This window comes from Coturnix japonica, chromosome 7 (genome assembly GCF_054131305.1).
Source record: "Coturnix japonica strain WE chromosome 7, WE-NBRP24, whole genome shotgun sequence".
In the NCBI taxonomy this organism is placed as follows: Eukaryota; Metazoa; Chordata; class Aves; order Galliformes; family Phasianidae; genus Coturnix; species Coturnix japonica.
In genome coordinates this window covers 6,273,756-6,296,695 of record NC_140669.1, presented here as the reverse complement: position 1 = coordinate 6,296,695, position 22,940 = coordinate 6,273,756, and the positions used below count along the sequence as shown (strand labels likewise).

Below are 22,940 nucleotides of genomic sequence, written 5' to 3'. Positions count from 1 at the left end.
CCCTTTCTTAGATAGAAGTACCTCCATTCCAGAGAAATGCCAGTAAAATAAAAGATGTCTAAAGCCTTTTATTAGCAAATTTGCTTTCCCCCAGGTTTACAAGTCATTGTTCTCCCCCACTGTAATACATGCAGTTGGAGATCCCAGACCCTTTCCCTACTGCTGCTCTCACGTACTGCAAATCTCAAGCCCTTGCAGGCTGTTCCACTACAGTTATTTTATTCCTTAGATTCTCACTTTCCTAGTACCACTTTTCAGACTGAACAGAACATCCTTCTGCAACTAAGTATTTCCAACCTTTAATTTCTCCAAATCTGCTGTTCTCTTTCCAGCTACAATTTCATCACTTTCCAGCAAGAGGCAGTAAATCAAGATCCAGCAGGGCCATTTTATTCCTCCTCACCTGTCAAGATATCATCATGAAGCACATCATCTGAACTCCCAATCCCTTCTTCCATTCACAAGACCTGCCTTGCTCCTCCTCTTGTTTTCGTTGCCTGTGGATACTGCTCCTCATCATACAGATCTATTACAGTCTTTCCCAGCTTAAAACAACAAGAAAGTCATCGCTGGTCCTACTCAACTCCATTTTTTTTTCTCCTTCCTACCGTGGGGTCATTGAACATGTCTAGACTGCCCCCCACAACTCAACCAATTACCAGGAGTGGCCTTCAGCCACTGCTCAAACAAGGAGCACCCCCCCCCCCCCCTTGGAGTCCAAAGTGGGGTGTCTTGAGATATTTTAGGCTTTCTGGCTCTCAGAGATGGCGTTCATGCTTACAAGGTAGTAGACACCAGGCTTGTAGGCTCCTGTTACCCAGAAGTTTAATACTGGGCTGTAAGATACAACAGCAGGCAGTGACAGTTCCAGTCCCCGCAGTTCTGATGTGAACATTCAGATACTTTGGTTTGTTGGAGTGCTGGACCTCATGAATGAAATCTGGATTTCCAGAGAAAGCAGCTCCTCACTCACCCACTTCTCCTTATTTTTCCTTATACAATGTAGTTTATCTCTCTAACCTTTGCTTTTAGAGCAGATGTTTTTACTATCATATTTTAATCCACTATATGCATTTTCACTGGTAATTTAATGTCCTCTTAGCTGAAAGCTTGCCTCGCATCAAGACACAAAGCCACATCACTGGTGAGCCTGTAGCTTTCCTCCTGAAGAAACTGTGCTCCTGGATGACAGCTGGAGCACCGAATTGGAATACAGACACAACACTGTAAATTACTCAAAAGCTGTTTAGGTACGATTCCCATTAACAACCATAGGAGTGATTATGACTCAATCTCATTTTCAGCAGCCACCAGGAACTACTTTATTGCCAATGCAAAGAAAGCCAAGAGGTACCACATGTTGAGTATGGCTCGACTGGTAGCTCTGGACCTTACCCAAAGTCAACAGGAAGATGACTTTATTACACTGCCTTGGCCTACATTCTCTGCTTATTGCATGGCACACAGTTACTCACTCACTGATGACACAGTCATCCTTCAGGCTGCAGCAAGTTAGTGGGGTCATCGCCCTACAAAGTGAAATTCAGCTTCTGTATCCAAGTTTCAAAACGTATACTGGAACATGGGTGTACACAGAGGGCAGAGATGAGGTATGCAGGCAATTAATAAAAACATAAAAAAAGGAAAAGAAAGGGGATAATTATAGCAAAGGAAACCAGAATTATCATTCTAAAGTCTTGAAGTATCTTCAGAACAAAACAATCGCTCACAATAAGAACCCTTACACAGGTATCTTTCTTGTTAGCAAATCTACAATGGGACAAAGATTTTAGCTTCCTGAAGTAGGTTAGAGCAACAACATGGGCAAGCCTTGGCACAGGGAAGCCTTAAGGATTCAAGTGAATGTAATGAGAGAACAGCTGCATTATCTATTTCGAACAACACATACCTCCAGGAGCCAAGAGTCTATTTAAAGGGAGTTACACACAATGCAAGGAAAGTTATTAGAAAATGGAACAAAGATGTATATGGAAAGCAACTGGTAAATGGTTGGCTCAGAACAGTCAGAACAGCAGAGACTTAAGGGAGACCCTATGATGAGAGATAGGGGAAAAAAGAGAGTACTTTTTTTTTTGTTCTTTTACAACATAGAGCAGCAGTGAAAACTTTGTTTCTATGATACATCAAACTTCTTTCCATACCTTGTTTTTGCCCTTCTTACTCGCATTTGGCTTTTTCTGAGGAATAATTTATGTTTCAGATGTGAATTATCTGTGCGTACAGCACAGCAAGAGGCAGAAGTATTTGACTCCCCTTTGTGAGCCATTAGTTTCAGCACTGTAAAACCTCACTCCTTCTGAAAAAAAACCCACCAAGAACTCCACAACTTCCCATTTTCATTTCAAGGGAGAATAGAAGAAAAAAAACAGCTCCCAAAGAAGCAGAGAACTCCAGGGTCTCTGGCTTTTAGAAGAATTTTGCATATCAAGTCTTGCTGGCAGAACACCCAGTCTTTATGCTTAAATCATCTGAATACATTAAAAATATATTAATGATTAAAAAAAAAAAAAGAAAAAGAAAAAGAAAAAAAGAAGGAAGAATTTGCCTGATTATTTTTTTTAATTCAATCCCCATCAGCTCAGGCCTGTATCCATTATCTAATATCCCAATTCTATCTAATTCTTTGGTGTAGGAGTTTCCATTACCCAATTTAAATGAGAGCTAAATATCAAAGAGCTAGAAACAATAAACAGTATTTTGCTGCAGTAATCCCTCCAGACCTTCTTCATAATAGAAACACAAACCTCAGACCCATCAGGCTCCTGGCTGACTTTCCATACAAGTACTATTACAATTGCACCGCCACTGTCTGACTTCTGAGTGGTGCCAATTCCACATCAGCGCTTTGACAATCCCAGCTTCACATGGTGCAGCACAGGTGGAAGATGCGACCCCAATCCTTAGGCACACAAACCAAAAGCAGAAACGAGATTCATGCTGCTTAAACACCAGTCCCAAGCCAGCTCCATCATACAACATGACCACATTTTAACTAAATAACCACATTCATCTCAACCACCTACCATAATTCTTGGGGGGTAGAAGCAAGAGAGGCCTTTTATTAGATCTTCCACCTTTTAGCGCAGCACATCTTTGCGAGCCTTAATCCTGCAAACACCTACATGCATTTGGCTTCACACCCAGAATCACCCCCATACATCAATGCTGCAGCCCTGAGGTCAAGCAGGTGGCTAACTGGTGGCAAAATCAGGGTCTTAAAAGGAAAACTAATCAGTGTGATAAGTGGATTTATATACAACACCTGGCTTTTGCTGCTGAGTATCTCTGGCACTGAGCAGGGGATTATCTGTTAGAGTCAACGGTGGCACAGCTGCAATGCCCAGCAAGAGCTGTAATGAACCCAACTTGGCACAGGAGCAGAGAAGTAACCACGATACAGCTACTACAAAAAGGGGGGTTCTTTGCTTCAGAAAGAATCGTCGAATACCTGCTTAAACCTAAATGCTTGTCAATATGAGCTACATCAATTAACAGCAAAGACAGGCGAGAAAAATGGAGGCAGGAATGATTTTCTGAGGAAGCACTCCAAAAACAAGAACAGAACAGACTGAATGTACATGAAGTACAGGTGGTGGTCGTCCTGAGCTCCTACCAGCAAACTGAATGTGAGCTGATGAAACCATCCACAAGTTGCGGCCTTTCTCATTTTCCTCTGCTCTGAACATCTGATCCACCCGTAATTGTCAGCGCACGCTGAGCCCGGCACAGGGCAGCCATATGCTTCACTTTGAGCACGTAAATTGCATGGGATGGCACGGATGGAGCTGCTCCGTGCACATGGCTCACTGCGGGCTTCCAGTGTTTGGCAGAGCAAGGACATGGCACGTGCTGCAGGTCTGCAGGCATTAAGACAGCAGAGCCGGGCTACTGGAACTTACCCTGCAACCAGGATCTGAAAGTGCTTCACCTTGGAAGACTTTAGATTTGATTAAGGTGCTTTTAAAGTAATTGCAATCTAATGACATACTTTTTCATACCATTTCCCTGCACGGCACCGTCATTTTCACATCTTAAAAGAACACACAAATCTGCAGCAGCAGGAACCTTGTGACATTTATACTCTCATACTGGCAACCCTACCAACCGCCAGTGGCACCGCTGCCCTGATGGCTGGCAGATGGCAGCAAGGCTGGGTATGGAGCTGGTCACTTCACCCTGACAGGGAACTCTGCATTTGGCTTATACAATTTGTTTCCTCTGTTAACAAGGAATGGAAAAACGTTCCCAGCGTTCAAGGGCAAAAGTAGTATTTTTGGTTCACCATTAACCGGCATCAAAACACACAGGAAAGAAAGACCAATCCCTGAGAGTTCTGATTGTTGCAGTTATTCCCCAACCGCATTTAAAAACCCAGCCTGTCCATTCCAGCATTTCAGTGCAATTTTTTATTGACCTACTAACCTGTAACTCTGGGAAGCCTGGAGCTAAGAATGCAATAATGGCTGGCAAACACGAGTCTCCAAACAGAGTGTAATAACCTTAAGTAAACCGCTGCCAAGCAAAAGTCCCGCAGATCAAACAGTTCCCACGCAGCCCTGCGCTATTAACTAGCGAAACAGCCCCATGGTATCTCCATGGCCATGCACAATAACTGAGCCCCGCGCTTCTGTTTACTTACACAGCTTATCTGCAACCCCGTAATGTACACAGCTGACCTCCCGATGTAAATCACTTGTCTATTTAATGGTACTTCACTTGCTAAAAACTTTTCTGATGATAAACAAAGGTTTTAGCCAAAACAGCCATTTTTAAGACAAGCAGAAATTTGCAGGGGGCATTTACGATTACAGATCTGAAATAGTTTAACTTTGTGGAGAAAAAAAGAACCATAAATACACAGAGCCACTAATGCCGTGCTATTTATGAGGCTCTGACTATTTTCTTATGAGGGAACTGCACACTTATTCTATATGGGAAAACTGCACGCTTATTCTAGCTTAGTTAGAGTGCCATTGGGGTAAGCCCACCTCAGACGATGGACAGCGACTCGAGCACCCTACTGAGATCCAACTGAGCCAGCAACTGAGCCAGCAGCTGAACCAACAGCCCAACCTACAGCCTGGCCAGCAACTGAGCCAACAGCCCTCAGCACATCCCATTGCTTTGTGTGCCCTGCACCGAGCTCTGCTCCGCTCAACTTCTCCCATCGGCACCAGCCACTTGTCCACGGCTCATGCGACGCGGAGAAGACATTTTTTACACAGACAAGCCTAAATTAAATACTAATTTACTATTATCACGTGAAAACGGTTAACAGCGAGGCTCCTTAGGATGCTGCCGCCTCAGGATGCAACAGGGTTCGACCGCGAGCGCAGCAGCCCAAGGGGAAAGCAGCGCGTTGCGCCGCGGGCTGACGCGCAGCGGGGCGGAGGCGGCAGGGAGGCAGGGAAGGAAGGTGGAAGGGAAGGAAGGAGGAAGGGAAGGAAGGAGGAAAGGAAGGAAGGAAGAAGGGAAGGAAGGAGGAAAGGAAGGAAGGAGGAAAGGAAGGAAGGAGGGAGGCCCGGGCCTCCATCGCAGCGGGCAGCAGTGGCCGGGCCCGGCGGGGCGGGGAGCGGGGCGGGAGCAGGTGCCGGGGCCGGGGCCGCCTCCGCCCGCAGGCCGCGCCCGTCCGCGCCGTTCCCGGGGAAAGCGATGGGTTGCCGGGGGAAGGGAGGCGGCGGCGCGGCGGGCAGGTGAGGGAGGCGAGGCGGAGCGCCTTACCTGCTGCCCGGCGGGACATGCTGCGGCGGCCGGGGGCGGCCCGCACCGGGCCCGGGGAGCGCAGCGCCGGCCGCCGCCTGGACGAGCGGTGCGGGGCCGCGCCCCCCCGGGCTGCCCCCCGCCGCCGCCGCGCGCCTCCTCCGCTTTGTGGCGCCGCGCGGTGCCCCGATCCCTCCTTGGCCGCGGGACGCTCGACATGCGGGGGCGGCACTTCGCGCGGGGGGCGAGGGGGGAGCTCCGCCCGAGCCGCCCGCCCCGGCCCCGGGCAGCAGCGGAGCAGCGGCCCGTCAGATCCTGCCCGTCAGATCCTGCCCATCTGCCGCGACTGAATGGCTCCGGCGACCGTGCGGCGGCGGCGGGGGCTCGGGAGTGGGGGGGTGAAGGGGGGGAGGTCGGGCGGGGGCGGCCATTGTCTGTGTATACGGCTCGTCCCGTGCCGGGGCTGCCCCGCGCGATGCTCCACCGCCGCCCAAGTCCCCCTCGGGGCCGTCGGAAGCGTGGGAAGGAGGCACGGCCCGCGGGGTAAGGGCAACGTTGGGTCCGACCGGCTGGTAAATCCCGCTGTGCCGGAGAACGCTGCTGCTGGAGGGCACAGCCTGAGGTCAAAGAGCTGTGTGGCCATCGTGGTCCAGCAGACTGTAGATCAATCGCAGTGTTATTTCAGGAGTTGGACTCAATGATCCTTCGGGATCCATTCCAACCTGGGATATTTTGTGATTCTCCGATTCTGTTTTTGGATGCGATAGGAAATTTGTAGATATGTTGCACTTAAGAGAATCCAAGAGTAGAGACAGCGAGAGCTGGGGCTGGATCTTCTGGTTTAAATGGAGAAGGTTGGGGTCTTAGAAACAAGAGGGGAAAAAAGTGATAGGATGGAAATGAGGTAGCTGAGAAGTGTCGGACACAGAGTTCATGCTCCTTGTGACACTGACTGCAGGCCAGAGCTGTACCTGCTAATGAGAGGTGAGAAAAGTACTGGAGGAATGAGGCAGGTGTCCGACCTCTTGGTTGTAGAGGTGCAGAAGCACCTGAGCAAAGCAGTAATGCAATCTCCTGGATAAATGCATCATGGAAATGAAATACACCCTCAGAGATGCTGCTTAGGTTTCACTCAACAGACTGGCAGGAGTGTATTTTGCAGAGGAAGGCTCTTCCTGTGGTGGTGCAATTTGCAGCCAGACTGTTGTGTCTTAGATAAACCAGCAGCCAGGTTTGTTCATGCAGTTTCGTCCATGCCGGGGGCTGCTTCTTCCAGCATAGAAAGGGAACCTCAAATATTATTTGAATGTGTCAATGCAAAAATGACCTTCCCAGAACATCAACTCTCACTGCCACCACGACTCGCCTGGTGAGACACAGCAGCTCCATTTGCTGAGGTCACTGCAATTAATGTCATGTAATAGAGCAATATATGGAGCCTGCAGTGTGCTGATTTAGCTGTGACTTCCGCTCTGAAATACTGCGACACTCTGAAAGGAAGCTGGCAAGAAATGTGAGAAGGGAACTAGGCAGAATGGTAGACAAAAGGTCCCGAAATACCCTTGATTTGGGTTCTCCAAATGGGTTCCAACTTCCATTTGAATGAGGTTGTCATGGCTTAAGCCAGGATCTTGTAGCGGTCGCACAGCACTGAAGTAATGCCTGTTGATGTGTTTAATTGCTTTGTTGTGCAGGGAAACACCTTTAACAACTCTCCCAAGAGTTGATGTTAATTACTGAGTTTAAAATATGCTGATGTTCTGTTTAAGCAGGAATAACAACGTTCCAATAAAATGCAGTCACGTTGTAATACCTATTGCTTGCGCAATCAATCCAAATCGCCTGCTCTGATTCCTCTGTAATCAGCGATGGGAGCTGCAGGGGCTGCGTGTTCTGAAACACAGCTGACATGGCGGAGGCAGTGCTGGATCTGGCCAAAGGGGCTGTGCAGCTCACATCGTTTTTCTGATGAGCACAAAACCTGGGTGTCCAGGACAGGATAAAGTGCTTTTCTGTGGTGAGGACACTGGGGAGCTCAGGACTTCCCGGCCCTCTGTGTGTGCAGTACTTCTCAGCAGTAATCAGCCATGACTTTGTCCAGTCTCCAGCTGAACCCTTGTATGCCCTTATAATCCGCAGTATCCCATTGCAGATGCTCTCAAGCTTGATTACATATTGCATGAAAAATCTCTTTTGTTTGTCTGACACGCCACCTGTTGTATCTGATGCTGTGTATTTCTTGCATTGAAGGAGCCAGCAGACACCGCTCTGCCACACAGCTTCTGTTTTCAGATCTGCCGTTCCCCTGCCTAAGGTACCCCGTTTTCAGGGTGGAGAGCCCTTGTTCCGTGAATGATAGCAGTCATCCCATGCTTCTGGGTACCCTTCTCTGCCCTCCTCTGCTCCCTCCCAGCTCCACTGCACCCTTTGCAATGTGCTTTGGGTGCACCCAAGCTGCAGCCACTATTTACCATGTGGGAAGATCACTGTTGGTCCTTTCCTGTCCGGAACAGCAAATCATACAGTGCTGCTCTATTCTAGTGAATGCATCTTTCTATCGGGTGTAAATTATTGAATAGACAGCTTTTATTTAAGGACCACCTTAAATTCCTAGTGAGATCCACGTGTTTTAGGTCATTAGAAAGAATTTACAGGTATGCAAGATTAGCCAATGGATTTGGCCTCCTAATCTGTATCCAGAAATGATTAGTAATTAAAAAGAACTAGAATTTCTCTGTTATTTAAAGCTGTAATTAACATTTTTAATTTTTTTTATGCTTATCGAGCTCCTGTTTCTCATAGTCAAATACTGTTCTTCTGTGTCTCATTAATAGTATCTGAGTTTCATACACAGCAGTAAGTGCATGTTCCAAAGCATTACTGCTTGTCCCTAGGCCTGTGTAACTTTATCTGGCGTAGATGTTTTTCAGACAATACATTGCTCTACAAACAACATTCATGACTTTGCTCACCACTGCTTTGGAGTGATACTACAGTGCTCATGTTTGAGAAATGGCACAATTGGCAGCACTTATAGTTTTCCTTTCAGCCTCTGCCAGATACAGGCTGAGTTTTCTATTGATGCCAGTGGAAATTCAAAATTCAGATCCTACGTGGGAATTTTGTGCATGTTTTGAATGTTGCAGGAAAGGCTCAAGTGCTTCCATTTGCACATTTTCATGTTGCAGAAAGGTGGAATGAGCTCCCGACATGCCTGGCACTGACCGCAGAGCAGCGTTGGCCCTTCTGCATTTGTAGTAGCGTTGTTAGAGAAAAGGAGAAGACAGAATCAGAGTGCTTATAGCTTTGATCAGCGTTTATAGATCGCTGTCTCTCAGAGCCTTGCAGGAAGATGGATCCTTCCTTTGCATTTGATCTCTCTTCCCCAGCCAGGAAGAATGGAAGATGATAAAAATACAGGAAGCCCAACAGGAAAAACAGCATACGTGTGTGCTGCTCCAGAGGGCTTAAGAGGCTCTCAGATTGCCTCGTAGAGGACTAAGAGTCTGCTTCCACTGAAATGAATGGAAAACAGTATTTGTTTTATTATGACATTATCAGGAATGCACCTGAAGGGAAAAGTTCAGAGTAGGCTCAAAGAGGAGGCAAGCCCCTTCCAGGACTGGGCTGCATAAGCACGTGCCTGTCCTGGCAGCTCAGGGAGGCAGGTCAGGTCATTTCTCCACTGTTTTCAAAGGTACTACGTAAATTGCAGCAAACTAAGTATCCTGCCAAAGCTGGTGTCTTCTTACTGCCAAGCTTTGCCAGAGATTAATCTGATTTTCTATTTCTTTTCTTTTTGCTTATTTAAGTTCTGCTTTCTAGACTCTGCCTAGCTAATCAGGTGGCAAGAAAACCAAGAGGACTGTATTTTGCAAGCTGTTATTCTTTTTCCAGAATCTCAGGGGAATATCTACATAAGCAAGAGTTTGCAAATTCTGAGCCATGCTGATTTAAGTAGGAAAAAAATATGCTCAGGTCTTTAATATCTAATGAATACTGCCTTATATGTGAAACCTTGTCCCTAGCGGAACCCATTACAATAATGTTTATACAGGCTTATGCTGTAAATGCATGATATTTTCCCTACAGCAGAATATGTTGGAATTTATTCCTGATTAAAAAAAAATAACGTGCAAATGGTTCCTATCCCAGAGTGTGAGTTACTACTGCTATAGCAGCACACTGTTATTAACGAATAAAGAAATGAAATAAATAGTTGGTTAACATAAGAAAGCAGGCATGATCTGGGTCTTGTGCAATGTCTGCAGGAGAGCAGCCAAACCCTGCAGAATTCAAGAAGACTTTCAGAAAGTAGCAAGGTACCTCCCCAGGCTCTTCCTGCCTGCTTGCAGTCAACACCAGAACTAAACAAGGAATCACATGAGTGTGCAGCTACAGATCTGCAAAAATGCTCCCAGAGCATATGGAGCCACAGAGCGCCTGCAAAGCCTGGGGGGGACAGCAGGAAGGGAGCAGCGAGAGGTCAGGGCACACTTCACCTGTTAAATAATGGGAAGAGACAGCATCACAGGGTCGGTTTTGCTGCACAGGTGCCCTGCTCTCAAGTAAAGCAGTATTAATCCTTTAAAAGGCCTGGCTGGATGAGACACACATTTACATCCATTGTTTTGTCTGTAGTAAAGATCCTTAGCACCAGCACAGAACATCAATATATGTTACAATGAATTGTCTCAAGAGAACGGGGCAGAGCCCTCTTTCTCCCCTTGCAAATGCCATCTGCTGACAAAGATCCTTTGCAATGGACTTTCATACTGTGGAGTGGGGCCAAGGACAAGAGCAGGGCTCTTCCACACTTAACCATGCTACGAACCACAGATACAGGAAAACACTCTCCTGCTGCAGAGCACACGGCAGGGCTGTCACAGAGCCTGTTTAAGCAGCAAAACCTTTTAAAGACTCAGGCAGTGCTGTAGGAACGTCATTCCCCAGATAGCAGTGAGCAGGCTGACTATACGTGGTGCTGTGACATTGAGAAATGCAGTCATCTTAACACCAAACTGGGACACAGCAACTCGGCTCAGCTCCCGGCTTAGACACAGATCTCTCCTATAAACTCCATTACTTTGTATAATCACAACTTTACTTTCCTCTGTAAAAAAGGAGCTGTGTTATTCCTGGTTTCATCCTTGGGGCTGAGGAGATGAAAACCACTACTCACTTTGTGTAGGAATGGAACAATGAGGCCTTGTTCTCACATGGGGCCGTAAAGCCTTGCTTTAATGTAATTTACAAGAAATAAGAATGGTTCAGCATTAGCAAATGAAGCAGAAATGCTAAATGTGATTATTTAAGTTTCCTTTTGCACAAGTGGGACTGATTTGCAAGGAAAGCTGCTAACCTGGCTTGCATGACTTCATGTGCATTTTCCCAGTGGCCTCTTCTAATGCTGCCATCAGCACTGTCTGTTCTGGCTGCTTTATCAGTGAAAGAGGTCAGTGACGTGGCATTCCTTTAAAAGTAACAAATTCATAAATTGTCCCTTTTTTTCTGTGCCTGTGTGCACCCACCCATCGCAGACCGCCAGCAAAATCCTCTTCCCAAGGTTCCCATATCACAGCCTGCATCCATGCAGCACTCATTTTAAAATACTTTTAAAAAAAACTGGTTTTATAGCAATGCAAATTCTTACTTTGTTACCTTGATGTAAATCCAAGGATTTTCCTCTACCAAAGAGGAAACCGTTGCAGCGTGCGGGTGCTGCTGCTGTTGGGTCACAGGGAACACTTCAGGGCAACATCACTGTCACACATACACATTTCTCCTTGCTCTGTTAATAATTTCAGTGCAGCCATTGGAAATATCTGACGAGTTAAATAAGATTCAACATGGGTAAGCATGGCTGTGTCCAGCCACGAGTGGGATCAGAAGACTGTATTCAGTATGCAACAATAAAAACAGCCTATAGAGATGCTTGCATTTGGAGACGTTTAAACTTGAACCAGGTAACCTCTGGGTAACAACAGCAGCTAATTGCTGTTCATTTCCAGCAGGCTGGTGTTTTGATCTGTTATTTGGATTCATAACTGAGAGCTTGGCCACAGCTTGGCACCAGCACGTGGCCATTCCTGCATGATGTGCACAGTGCTACTACCTGCACCAGGCCGAGGTGCAGGAGCAAACCTGCTGGCACTGAATGTCAGCCCAAATTGGTTCTTGTTTCTAACTCCATGTAGCCACCAAAGTAACAGGTGTGTCTGAATACACGAGAGTTCATTTGTATAGAAAAGTAAAACAAACAAGAGCCGTGCTTATATTTTTGTATTATACTTGTCATTTCCCAGCATATCAATGAGGACCTAATTTACTCTGGGCTGTTCATGCGTTGTGCTTCTAACAAATATCCATATGTCAAGTAGGCCTTCTTCATACTTCCCTGCTGGAGTTTTTCTTTCCTTTCAACTTAGTAGGGAACATTTGTGATCCTTATTTTACCAAATGTATCTAACGAATATATTTTGCTCCAGGCTTTGTATTTTTTAATTTAAGAGAAACAAATCAATTCATGGTTCCGGCAGTCGTGCTACTAAGACAAGCATACATCTGTGCAAAAATACCCCAGTCCCTAATTAATTGCAGAATGTTATTAACATTTTTAATTTAACTTATTTCATTTTATAAACATGAGCATACTGAGATACTTTTTGAAGAACATTATTCCATCTTTTGTCTGCAATTCTATAACTGGGGCAGTTTAGCATAGATTGCCAGACACTTGCTTGTATCAAGATTATTTTGTATTCAAATGGTTCCAAATCCTTTCTGTAATGACTTCAGTAACTGAGGCTTGACACTTCACCCCCGACTCATACAGAACTGATGTGCACTGCTAATGGCAGTTTTCTCAGATTAAGAACAGGCTGAGATACAGTCTCCAGCATTAATGCCTTTCACAAATGTATTATGCTCAAATCAACCCACACTCTGTTTCCTATATACCACAGCTTATCAATTTGTGCTTAATTTGACGTCAACATAGTAAATATTATATTAAAAAAAAAAAAAAGCAAGAAAGCCTGATTAGTGTTGCAGACTTACTGTGTAAGTAGTTTTACTTATTGATCATGATCATTGATAGTCACATGTGAAGTGACTATCAACTGTAATCAGTTGTAGACAGTTATTTTATTTGACTGATTGGTGCCTCTGATATTTTGAACAGGTGTAAGCTTTCATAAGGTATCTATTTCAGTTGTTATTTGTTTAAAGCACAGTGAACAGTCTTCATTTGAACACGGTGCTAAATGATGCACACCGACATGCAGATTTTCCTGCAGCTTGCCACAGGTGCTCTAGCTTCCACGCAACATTTTCCCTGCTTTGGTATTTAGAGCGGGTTTATGGTGTACACAAGGTCCATTTGTAATCTTAAACCTATTGCATCGTACTTGTCTGGGATTCTGCAAAAAAATATTATTTATAAGGCAAAAAAGTATAATGCCTGCTTTTCTACCTGCTAGTTATTCAGAGTACTCTTACCTAGTTCCATTATGGAAGGGTACTGGTGAGCACCATAGGGTGACACAGGGATCCCTTGTGCCAGGGATTCAAAAGAAGCAAGTCTTTCATTCATAGCTAGTACAATAGCAGTGCTTTTTGTGGCCTGATACCTCACATGCACTGCTCAGTGAACCATCCAAATTTGCACTCATCTAAAGAAAGGCACATTTGGCCAAAAATTGGATATGTTATTAATTGGTCATCTCCTAATATGCATATTCAGATGCTAATCTTTGGTAGCAGTGCACATCTGAAGGAGTACTGCCAACATCTGTTAGATGTATTATGTATATGCTATCCATATATTGTGATTTTTTTTACATGTCTCAGAAACCCAACTTTTGGAGAAACAAATATGTGATAATATTATTACAGTTGGGAGTGTCTGAGCAGCTGTGGTGACTGAATTCTGCTCTGTCCCTGCCAGCCTCACCTCCTACCACGATGGATTTCCTGAAAGAAGGACATCAGTGTTTGGGGGGGATTTTACAAATCCATTATCATACTAAATCCACCTGTGTTCTGGGGATGTGACAAAATCAAAACCCAATAAAAATAACCAGAAACACCAACAAAGAGGAAAGGCAGCTGCTAATGGCTAATAGCACAAAACTCCTTTTTCTTTGCGTTTCCTTGCGTTGAACACTGGTAAGATGGCGTGGCAGGATTAGGGACTGAAAACTAAGAGGCAAAGAGGAAGGAAACCTCTTATAAACCAAGCCAGTCTATGCTGCTCATGGGCTACAGCAGCAATTTGGTAATGCATCTAGTCTTTAACTCAGGTGATGTCACAGACCAGAGGCAACTTTTGTTACTCAGAATCTTTCAGAACAGGTTGAAATAGGGTTGCAGCCCCAAGATATGTTGTTTGACCTTATTTCCACTCTGGCTGGGTTGCTGAGTCCCTGACAAGAAAAAGATATTTGAGCAGAGTACAACCTTATTTAGCTGGGGTAGCATTTGTTTTTTTCCCCACAGCCTTCATTACTGTAATATTACACACAGGGTTTTTCATTTCTTTGCCACGCAACTTATTCCCCTAAGATTAGTCCTTTTCTAGTCAAGCAGTTTAAACCTAATCACAGTTGTTATTTTAATCTGTGCTCACCATGAAGAATTCTTGCAGAGCTATATTGCTTGTTAGCAATTATGGCCTCCCAATGGAAGTCTGCGATTTCAGCAAAAGCAACCTGTTTAATACTTGGCACCTCTTTAGTATACAGGCATTAAACCCAGGAGCATAGAAGCATACTAATGCTGGAGATGAAAGCAGAGCGAATCTATTTTAAAAACAGTTTTCTAAACATGAAGTTGGTGATGTTTTGTGGCTCTTCCCCTCTGTGTTTTTCTTTATTGCTACAAGGTAATAAAGTGCTGTTGATCCCTCATTTATTTTATGATCGTCGTGTCTGAAATGCAGCATATCCTAAAGCTTTCATCAACTTAGACCGAAGGTTTGGAACTGGATCCAGTAGCACTAGCAGCAAAATTCCCTTGAAAGTTCTTAAGAGCAGGACCTGACCCTTGCACATTATGATGAGCATCTTGTGCTTAAATCCTTTCTTCTGCTAAGAGAACCAGTAATTTCTGTCATTGGCTTAAGCATCAAGAATTAAAAATTATGATCTACTGTCAAGGTCAATTAGCAAAGGCTGCAGGAGCAAATTTCTGCCTCTCACATTGTTTCTTCATCTGATTCTTCTATTAAGAATTATACAGAGTAATGCAGGTCCGCTGAATTAGAAAGAGCATTAGATGAGTATGCGAGAAATACCACTGCAGGGGAATTACTCACCACTGACCCTTTTTGTCCTATTTGAAGTTATTTCCGGACAAGACAAGGCAGAGAAATCTAAAGTAACACAATGCTCCAGTTGAAGCTGATACAGTGACATGTACACTATTAATGTAACTCCAATGATAAATGTTGGTGACTCACATGGATGGAAGTGGAATTTGCCTCACATCAAATGAGTTTATTTTGTTCAAAGAAGCTGCATAAATGGGGGAACTACTGACCAGTTAAGTATGCTGCCTCTTTCATCATTCTTAATTTGCAAGTAATTACTATAGGATGCTCAGCATAAGGAAAGCCATTAAGAAAGCCTTCATATCCACATAATAGTGAGGAACCTCCACTAGTGACCTAGTGAAGCTCTGTAAGAACAGGATCTGTGAGGCTGGACCAGAGGTTTCTTCTAGCAGATAGCAATAAAACATGACCTGGGGGCTGCAACTACAGCAATAAAAGCTCAACAGCAGATGCTTTTGTCATGTATAAAGAGCAGTCCTCCAAAACGAAATTTCTTCCCCCACATCTTTTAGGGTCCCATTATACAATTGGAAATGTAAAATTGATGTGCACACCATGACATCGGCTTTAGTCTGCTCAGTCTCAGCCAGGCTGCTTTAAATCTGCCCATGCTGTAAGGAACACTGAAGGAGATCAGCGTTCAGGATTTGTGTCTGCTCTTTTTATTAGCCTGCCTAGAGTAAAGCAGGGGTTATCGGTCAGTGTCAGGTTCAGTGCCCAGTGACCCACCAGGTTAAAACTGTGGTAGTCACAAATCAGAAGTATAATGAAGTCTGAGAAGAGGTCTGTGCTGATTTATTGGGACATCTGTCTGGCTATAGACAGCCTCGTCCTGCCCCTGTGTAGTGGGATCCATTAGCATAATCCACACCATGAAACATATTATAGATTTAAAAGAGAGAAATACAGTGTTCTAAGACAACTGGCAAAAACCAGAAGGGTTCACCTTTTAGGGCTCACTAAGTCTTAACTTCTTATGCCAACATCCCATAAAATAATATTAAATATAAGTATTAAATTGCACTCTCAATTTTTCCAAGAACACCAAATTTTCAGACCACAACTGAATGTCCGTTCATAATGAATAAAGTTGTTCTCTGCTACTTTTCAAAGACATTTTCATCTTTCAACTTCATATTTTTAATTTCTATTTAACCACTACACTGTGTTTTACACACCGTGTTATTACCTTCATTCTCACAAATAGGATTCCTCAGATTTTAAACATAAAGTTACATTTTAGTACCAGTTATTTTTAATACTAAAAAAAATATGAATTAATTAAACAAACTTCTAAATATTTACTCAGAAAAAGACAAAACTCATATCACAAATGATGTAAATGCTGTAATGCTACTTTATATCCTACAGAACAGGAGGTTTGTGAGACGCATGCTAAGTAGTGCTGTCATGTGGAAGGCTACTCTTTCTGAACTGAAAAATCAGACAGATCATTATTTCTTCCCTTGATCATTACTAAGCTGAATTGCATTTTAATCTATAAAGATTAAATTAATCTATGAAGATGAATTTGTATTTGACTATATATTAATAGAAATTGTCATCGTCTCTATGTCTTTAAAAAAAAAAGGTCAAATTAAATATGCCATTAAAAAAAAAAAGTGTGGATTGAGAATGTTGAATTTGTTTCATCTCTGCTATTGCTTCATGTGCTCTGTATTAAACATCATTTCAGATACAAAGCTAGTATGAAATATAAAGATATAAGATACTGAGTGTTTTATCATGAAATACTGAGTACTTAAGTAAATATAAAGTACAAGGACATATTGTAATGTGCTGTCATAGATCTTTTTATGTCTGCTGTGATAAGAACAACTCTATACAAATTGAAATTCTGGAAGATTTAATTTTAAAATGATCAAGCAATAATCAGTTCATTAAGGGAAAGAGACTTCTGAAGTTTAGGCAACTTCTATGCTCCCTTTACCATCTTACATTAGAATAGCCCTGAGAAACAGCTAGAAATCCCTAGAGAACCTAAAATACCTGTGCCAAGTGCTGGGATGGCATTTGATACATTTTAAAAGGCGCACAACTGTTCATCTTACCTAACATGGCATCAGCAGCAACACAGAACCAAAACTACTGTAGTAAACTGTGTAATAAAATTGCTGTTGTAAAGAGGACACCGTGCTTGCAATGAGGTAAGGACCTTTTTGCAAGAGAGCTGATGATCTACCCATGAGAGTAAATAACATTTATTAGACTGGACACATGTACAGAGTTCTGTGAGGTCCTGTAACCATCCTACCAGAGGAACACAAATTTTGACATAAATTTCAGAAGCAGTGACGCTGCTACCACATTTGCTGTAAGACAGAATAGAAATGTCCACTAGTTTAACATTAGCACATGGAAATTGCTTCTTTGCTTAGATCAGAGCTAAGTCTGGACAATTTCCACTAGGCAACATGAACATAAGAGACAGAAAATTCTGGGCTATCAAGAATATTGCAAAGTTATAAAACTTTGTATATTTGATTTTTGAAAAACTCTCAAATTCTTACACTGTTCTACTGTGGTGTTGTTTTTTCTTTTTTCTTTCTTTTTTTTTTTAATTTTTATTTCGGCTACATTGCATGTGCTATTTGGAGAAAACGCTTCCACTCAATATCACACCATTTAATAAAGTCGGACCAATTAAAAGAAACTGAAGTACACTGAGCATCCAGTGCTTCAGAAATAGAACATGGGGAAAACTGTGTGCATTTATCTGCTCTGATAAGCAAAGTTAAACTGCTGTGTGATGCCTGAGTTGTTTCATTTAGGTAATATTTCCTGAAGAGACATTAATAGTGCACAAACTCAATATCCAAGCATTTGTTTGAAATCAAGAACTATGGAGTGGAGCATTTTTTCCAACAGAACAACATAAATAAATATGTTTGTATATAGTACTTGCCTCCATAAATTCCAGCGCTGTTCCTCTAGCTGTGTCACGAGATGCTCTATGTATTTGTTTGAATCCATATACTCCTAAATGAAAAAAAGATGAAAAGGTTACTTCATTGTACAAAGCATTTGTAAATGTTTGAGTAAAAACCAGTTTGTGGAGTCCATCTTCATTTTGTACCCATACCCAGTGTTATTCCACATGCACACAAATCCCAGTGATAAAAAAATCTATATTAAAAACAAATTTGTATTCATTACAAACAAGTAGGATAGCAGCCCAATGCAGTTTTCAGAGATTATCTATGAGGAAGACAAACAGCAGCGAGGATATGCAACTAGCACAAATAAATTAGGGTATGTATAAATACAAATCCATGCTCCAAGCCCAGAATTATACACCTTGGATCCAAATGGAAAAATAACATCTCATCATCATTTTGGTGCCATCGTTACTTTGGTGTGAATTTTGTTTACTTGGGCTATATATCAAAGTGAACTGAATATTTACTGAATATTTGACTGAAATATTTATTTTGTGACTAGTGTGAGAAATATTATACCATGTACTCTATTTGAAAACGAAACTATAATTCAACTCCTGTTCAACTTTTGCAGATAGTTTAGCCTGCAATATCAGCTATATGAAAGTTATTGTATCTGTGTCCAGACTGAACTTCTGATAAATAATCATGATCAGATGAACAATTTGGACTTTTTAAAATTGAACCCTGTTCTTTAAATTCAATGCAGAGAGATGATCAGCAGAGATTTATGTCAGTAACAGAAATATACCATTTTATCTCCAGGGGAAAGGCAAATTCAGTGTTTCTCAGGGAAAATATTTCATAATGAACCAACAGAATAACATGTGATACATAATATGATATATTCATATGACATTGGTACTAACACAGCATCACTATTATTCTGAAAACCTATCAGTAATAACATAACTCTCTTGAAATAGCTCACAAAAATATATGGTTTCAAACCTCAGACTTCAGGAAATAACAAGGATTGGAGCACTATACAGGAAAGAATCCTCCTTCGCTTTCTGGAGACAAAAGTGTTGGTTTTATAGCTCCAATTTTTTTGGACTTAAGCTTTGGGCTTATCACAAAACCACTCTGTAGGGTTCCTGTTTGCATTAAGAGTTGTTTCAATAGTATTATTTATTTGGTGTGCAAATATGTTTGGTTTTTTTTGCAAAGTAGCTGGGTCTTCTTAAGCATTTATCTTTATAATCAGGAATATGAGACAGCTACCACAGGGACAGTACATCATCATGTCTTCTCAGGCTGAAGATAAATGTTAGCTGATTTTAATGACCATAATTTATACAGAAACACACATTTCAATTTTTCAGGACTGAAATTGTTCTAAGTGATTGGGTAACACTATCAGGGAGTCACACAATATTTCTTGTAATCTCGTGAAGCTTTTCATACTGTGCATAAAGTAGCGCGATACCTAAGACACATACAATCAATCTAAAAAACGCCTCTGTACATAGGCACGAGTCCACCAGGGCAGGCTGCATGCAGATCAGTGGTGCTCAGAAGCACAGCTCTGATGGAGAGGACCCATGGTACACGATCAGGCAGGGCCCTCTCACACCTCTGGCAGCAGCACAGCACAGGCTAGGCCGCATCTATTGCCCAGTGGTGAAGAATACACTGGCAGGGTGGCATGAGATTTCAGCTTGTGTTTTATGGAATCAAAGAACTGCTTGAGTTTGAAGGGACCCTTGAAAGCCATCTGGACCAACTCCCCTGCAATGAACAGCTCAATCACGTGCTCAGAGCCTTGTCCAGCCTGACCTGGAGTGCCTTCAAGGGATAGGATGTCAACCACATCTCTGGGCAACCTATTCCAGTGCCACACCACCCCTCATCATAAAAACCTTTTGCCTTTTATCCAAGCTGAATCTCCCCTCCTTTTGTTTGAAACCATTTCCCCATGTCCTATCACAACAGAGCCTGCTAAGGGTTTGCCCCCAGGGATTGATGGCTGATTTCTACTAAGAGAGAGATGTTCCCCAAAGGTTGTCACAGTGCACAGATCAGTGAAGAAAGCAAGAGTAAGCCCCTGCTCCTGGGGACCCGTGCCAATGCATTTGCCATCATTTGTTACAGGCCTGTGCTGCTTGAAATCCTCTGAGAGTTGTGCAGTTTTGCATCAATCTCGAGGCTTGCCACATACAATTTAATCTGTTGCAGACATATATTTTTAGATGTTATTTGCAGAAACATTAAGTACTGAAAATCTTGAGAAATGCCATGAACTTCTTAACACAGTTTTTATAGTGGTATCATTAAGACCAGAAACTGGTTCCAGCATGGGTTCAGGCTTTCCTGTTAATCAACTGGGTTGTGTTTTACTGACAGCATACAATGGGAACAAGGCAGCAAGCTGCTTCTGAGCCACTACAAATAAACTCATTGTGTATCACACATTGCAGGTCAGAAAAATGGTGCTGTACAGATGCACTATGACAGTTAGTCTCGGTATCAAATCCTTTAAAACAAGCTGTCTTTTTATTTTCTTAACATTTTTTACTACATTTAATGTGGTATAAATTATTATTAATACCTTTATGTCTTTTTAATGTAATATTAAACAATATTCCTGATTTATTCATCAGTGCTCTTCACCCCATAGGCAAAGATAAGATCAGCACTTTCATTCTGCATAATTCTGCTGTGATAATATAAAAATCTCATTCTGAAGCAATATGGCCACAGAAATGAAGACAATTGAAAAAAAAAAAAGCAAAAAAAGCTATGTATTCATTTAGTGTGACTCCTGCCTTAATGTCAGGTTTTTCCTGTGGTGAATCAGAAATATTACTCCATTTCTCTTTGAAGACCTACAGCTCAGGAGTATGTAAAGCTGACAGTGTGCAAAAGTATTGTTTAAAAAAAAAATAATCTGTTGTGATTTGATATAAATACTGTGATTTGAAATGCCTTTTTTTCTCCTATGTTCTCTGGCACATTAATGTGCCAACCATGTCCCAAGCAAGCCATCTGCTCAAGGCAAGGCCTATTTTCCCAAGTCCAGGTTTCTGTTCTTTTTTGTTACCAGCTGCCCCAATAAGACAAATTCTGCAAATTCCAGACTGGAAGCCAATATTACTTTTTATTAACATGACACTGTATGGTGACAACAACATAAAGATAATAGTAAATATCCAAAAGGTTATTTACAAGAAAAACTTACCCACATGGAAGCCTTCAGTCTACTGGGAAACACTGAGGTAATCTCTACCAAGGAGCAACCTGGGTATCAGAGAATGGCTTGAGAGCAACCCTGAGGAGAAAGCCACCCTATAGCAGTGGGGTTGGAACTAGATGATCTTAAAGGTCCCTTCCAACCCAAACCATTCGATGGTTCTGTGATTCCATGATTTAAAATGACTTGGCATGTTCAGTGAAAACATAAAATGTGGAAAAGAAAAAACAAAACCACAGTAGTCACACTTTTTTGAGAAGGACTATATATACGGTTTAGTAAAGTACTGACACTTTTCAGTACCCAACAGATCACACTGAGGGGCAATACAAATGTTTTGTGGCTTCCCTGGAGCCCTGTCATGCACAAACTTGCACTGTGCAAGATTTGGGCAGCACAGTTAACTCACGTCTGAAAAATTACAGTGTCATCACCTGCGATGTCATATAACTACACTGTTTTAAGGAAAAAAAATATCTTGGTGTATTATGTTTAACTTGAGTAGAAAATCTTTCTAGCAGCTACATAGATTCTGGTAGCCAGGAAGATTTGCTATGCAAATATCACATACCTGCTCATCTTATTTAGAGAATTTAGAGAGCATCCGAGAATCACTTTGCCAGAAGGGTCACTGTACCAAGCTGAGGCATGAGCCTACACATACACTTAAGCAGGCTTTTTTGACAGAAGAAAACATCAGTCTTTGCAATGCTCAATTGTTTTGCTTTCCCTCCCTGCTTTACTTTTTTATCTGAATGACTGTCAGGAAAAAGGTCAGAGAAAGGAAATGAAGTACCTCCACTGAGGCTGGGGACACACCACTTGGTATTTGGGTTGGTTATGTGGGTATTTGTTCTGGAATATCCATGCTGTTGTTCTGGGCAGGGTATCAACAATTACACAGCACATAGAGTATTTTCCCATCCATTGTTGCAGAGCAAATCCAAGGGCAACCACAGACATATAACACTAGGTTCACTTGCTAGAAACTGGAGGTGATAAATTTAAGCTAAGGAAATAACACTTATTCTCTGTCTCTCTTAAGGAACTTGCACAGCTTGGTATCAAAGAGAGTTTAATGAGCTTAGCAATATGTGAAAAGGATTAAGGATACAGCCGTTGATCCAGCAAATCACTTGATTACATCCTTAATTCAATAGGGCTACTCACGTGCTGGAAGTTAAGCATGTGCCTGGGAGCTTTTGTTGGCACTGGTCACTGGGAAGTGCTGTTGCAGGGCTGGGCCATCCTGAGACAGGGACAGGATCTAGATCTGGCCCAGCATTTCTTACCCTTGCCTTACTCTTGTGAGGGAGGCAGCTGCCAGTGCTCTGCTGCTATGAAACAGCTGCCAGCTCCTTGGGCACACAGATGAGATACTCCATTTCCAGAAAGGTGGGGAATTTGGGTAGTTTAGGCCAGCCTTCATCTTTCTGCAGACCAGCTTTGAAACAGAGCTGGAAGGTAAATGGCACAGAGAGCCCTGCAGAGCCCCACACCTCCTGTTCAGCCTCATCTGACACCACTGCTCGTGCTGCTGGGATCTTGTATTTTCACAGAGGAAGGTTATAAGAAATTGAAAAGCAAAGGTGTCTGCAGCCAAAAAGCAGACTGTTGCAATTAGGAAATGATGTTAGCTAAGCGCAGAGTAGATGCGATTGACCTGTGAGGGGGAGATCTGAGCTGTTACACCAAATGCAGAGACACAAGTCATCTTTGAAGGATCTTGGAA

The 22,940-nt window shown here is 42.6% G+C and overlaps 1 protein-coding gene across 7 annotated transcripts in view; it reads right to left on the bottom strand.

The window, feature by feature from the left end:
- Positions 1-22,940, bottom strand: part of NCKAP5 (NCK associated protein 5) — a 337,810-nt gene that overhangs the window by 210,645 nt on the left and 104,225 nt on the right. For 6 of the 7 annotated variants that reach the window (XR_014947868.1, XR_014947867.1, XM_085552166.1 and 3 more), the window contains exon 1: positions 5,743-5,873. Coding sequence is in view for 1 of the 7 variants with exons in the window: in XM_085552172.1 (XP_085408298.1) it covers positions 17,978-18,055 (78 nt within the window). In the remaining 6 variants the exon portion in view is untranslated. Of the gene's footprint in view, positions 1-5,742; positions 5,874-17,977; positions 18,056-22,940 lie in introns of those variants that run through there. The other variant, XM_085552172.1, reaches the window with a different exon arrangement.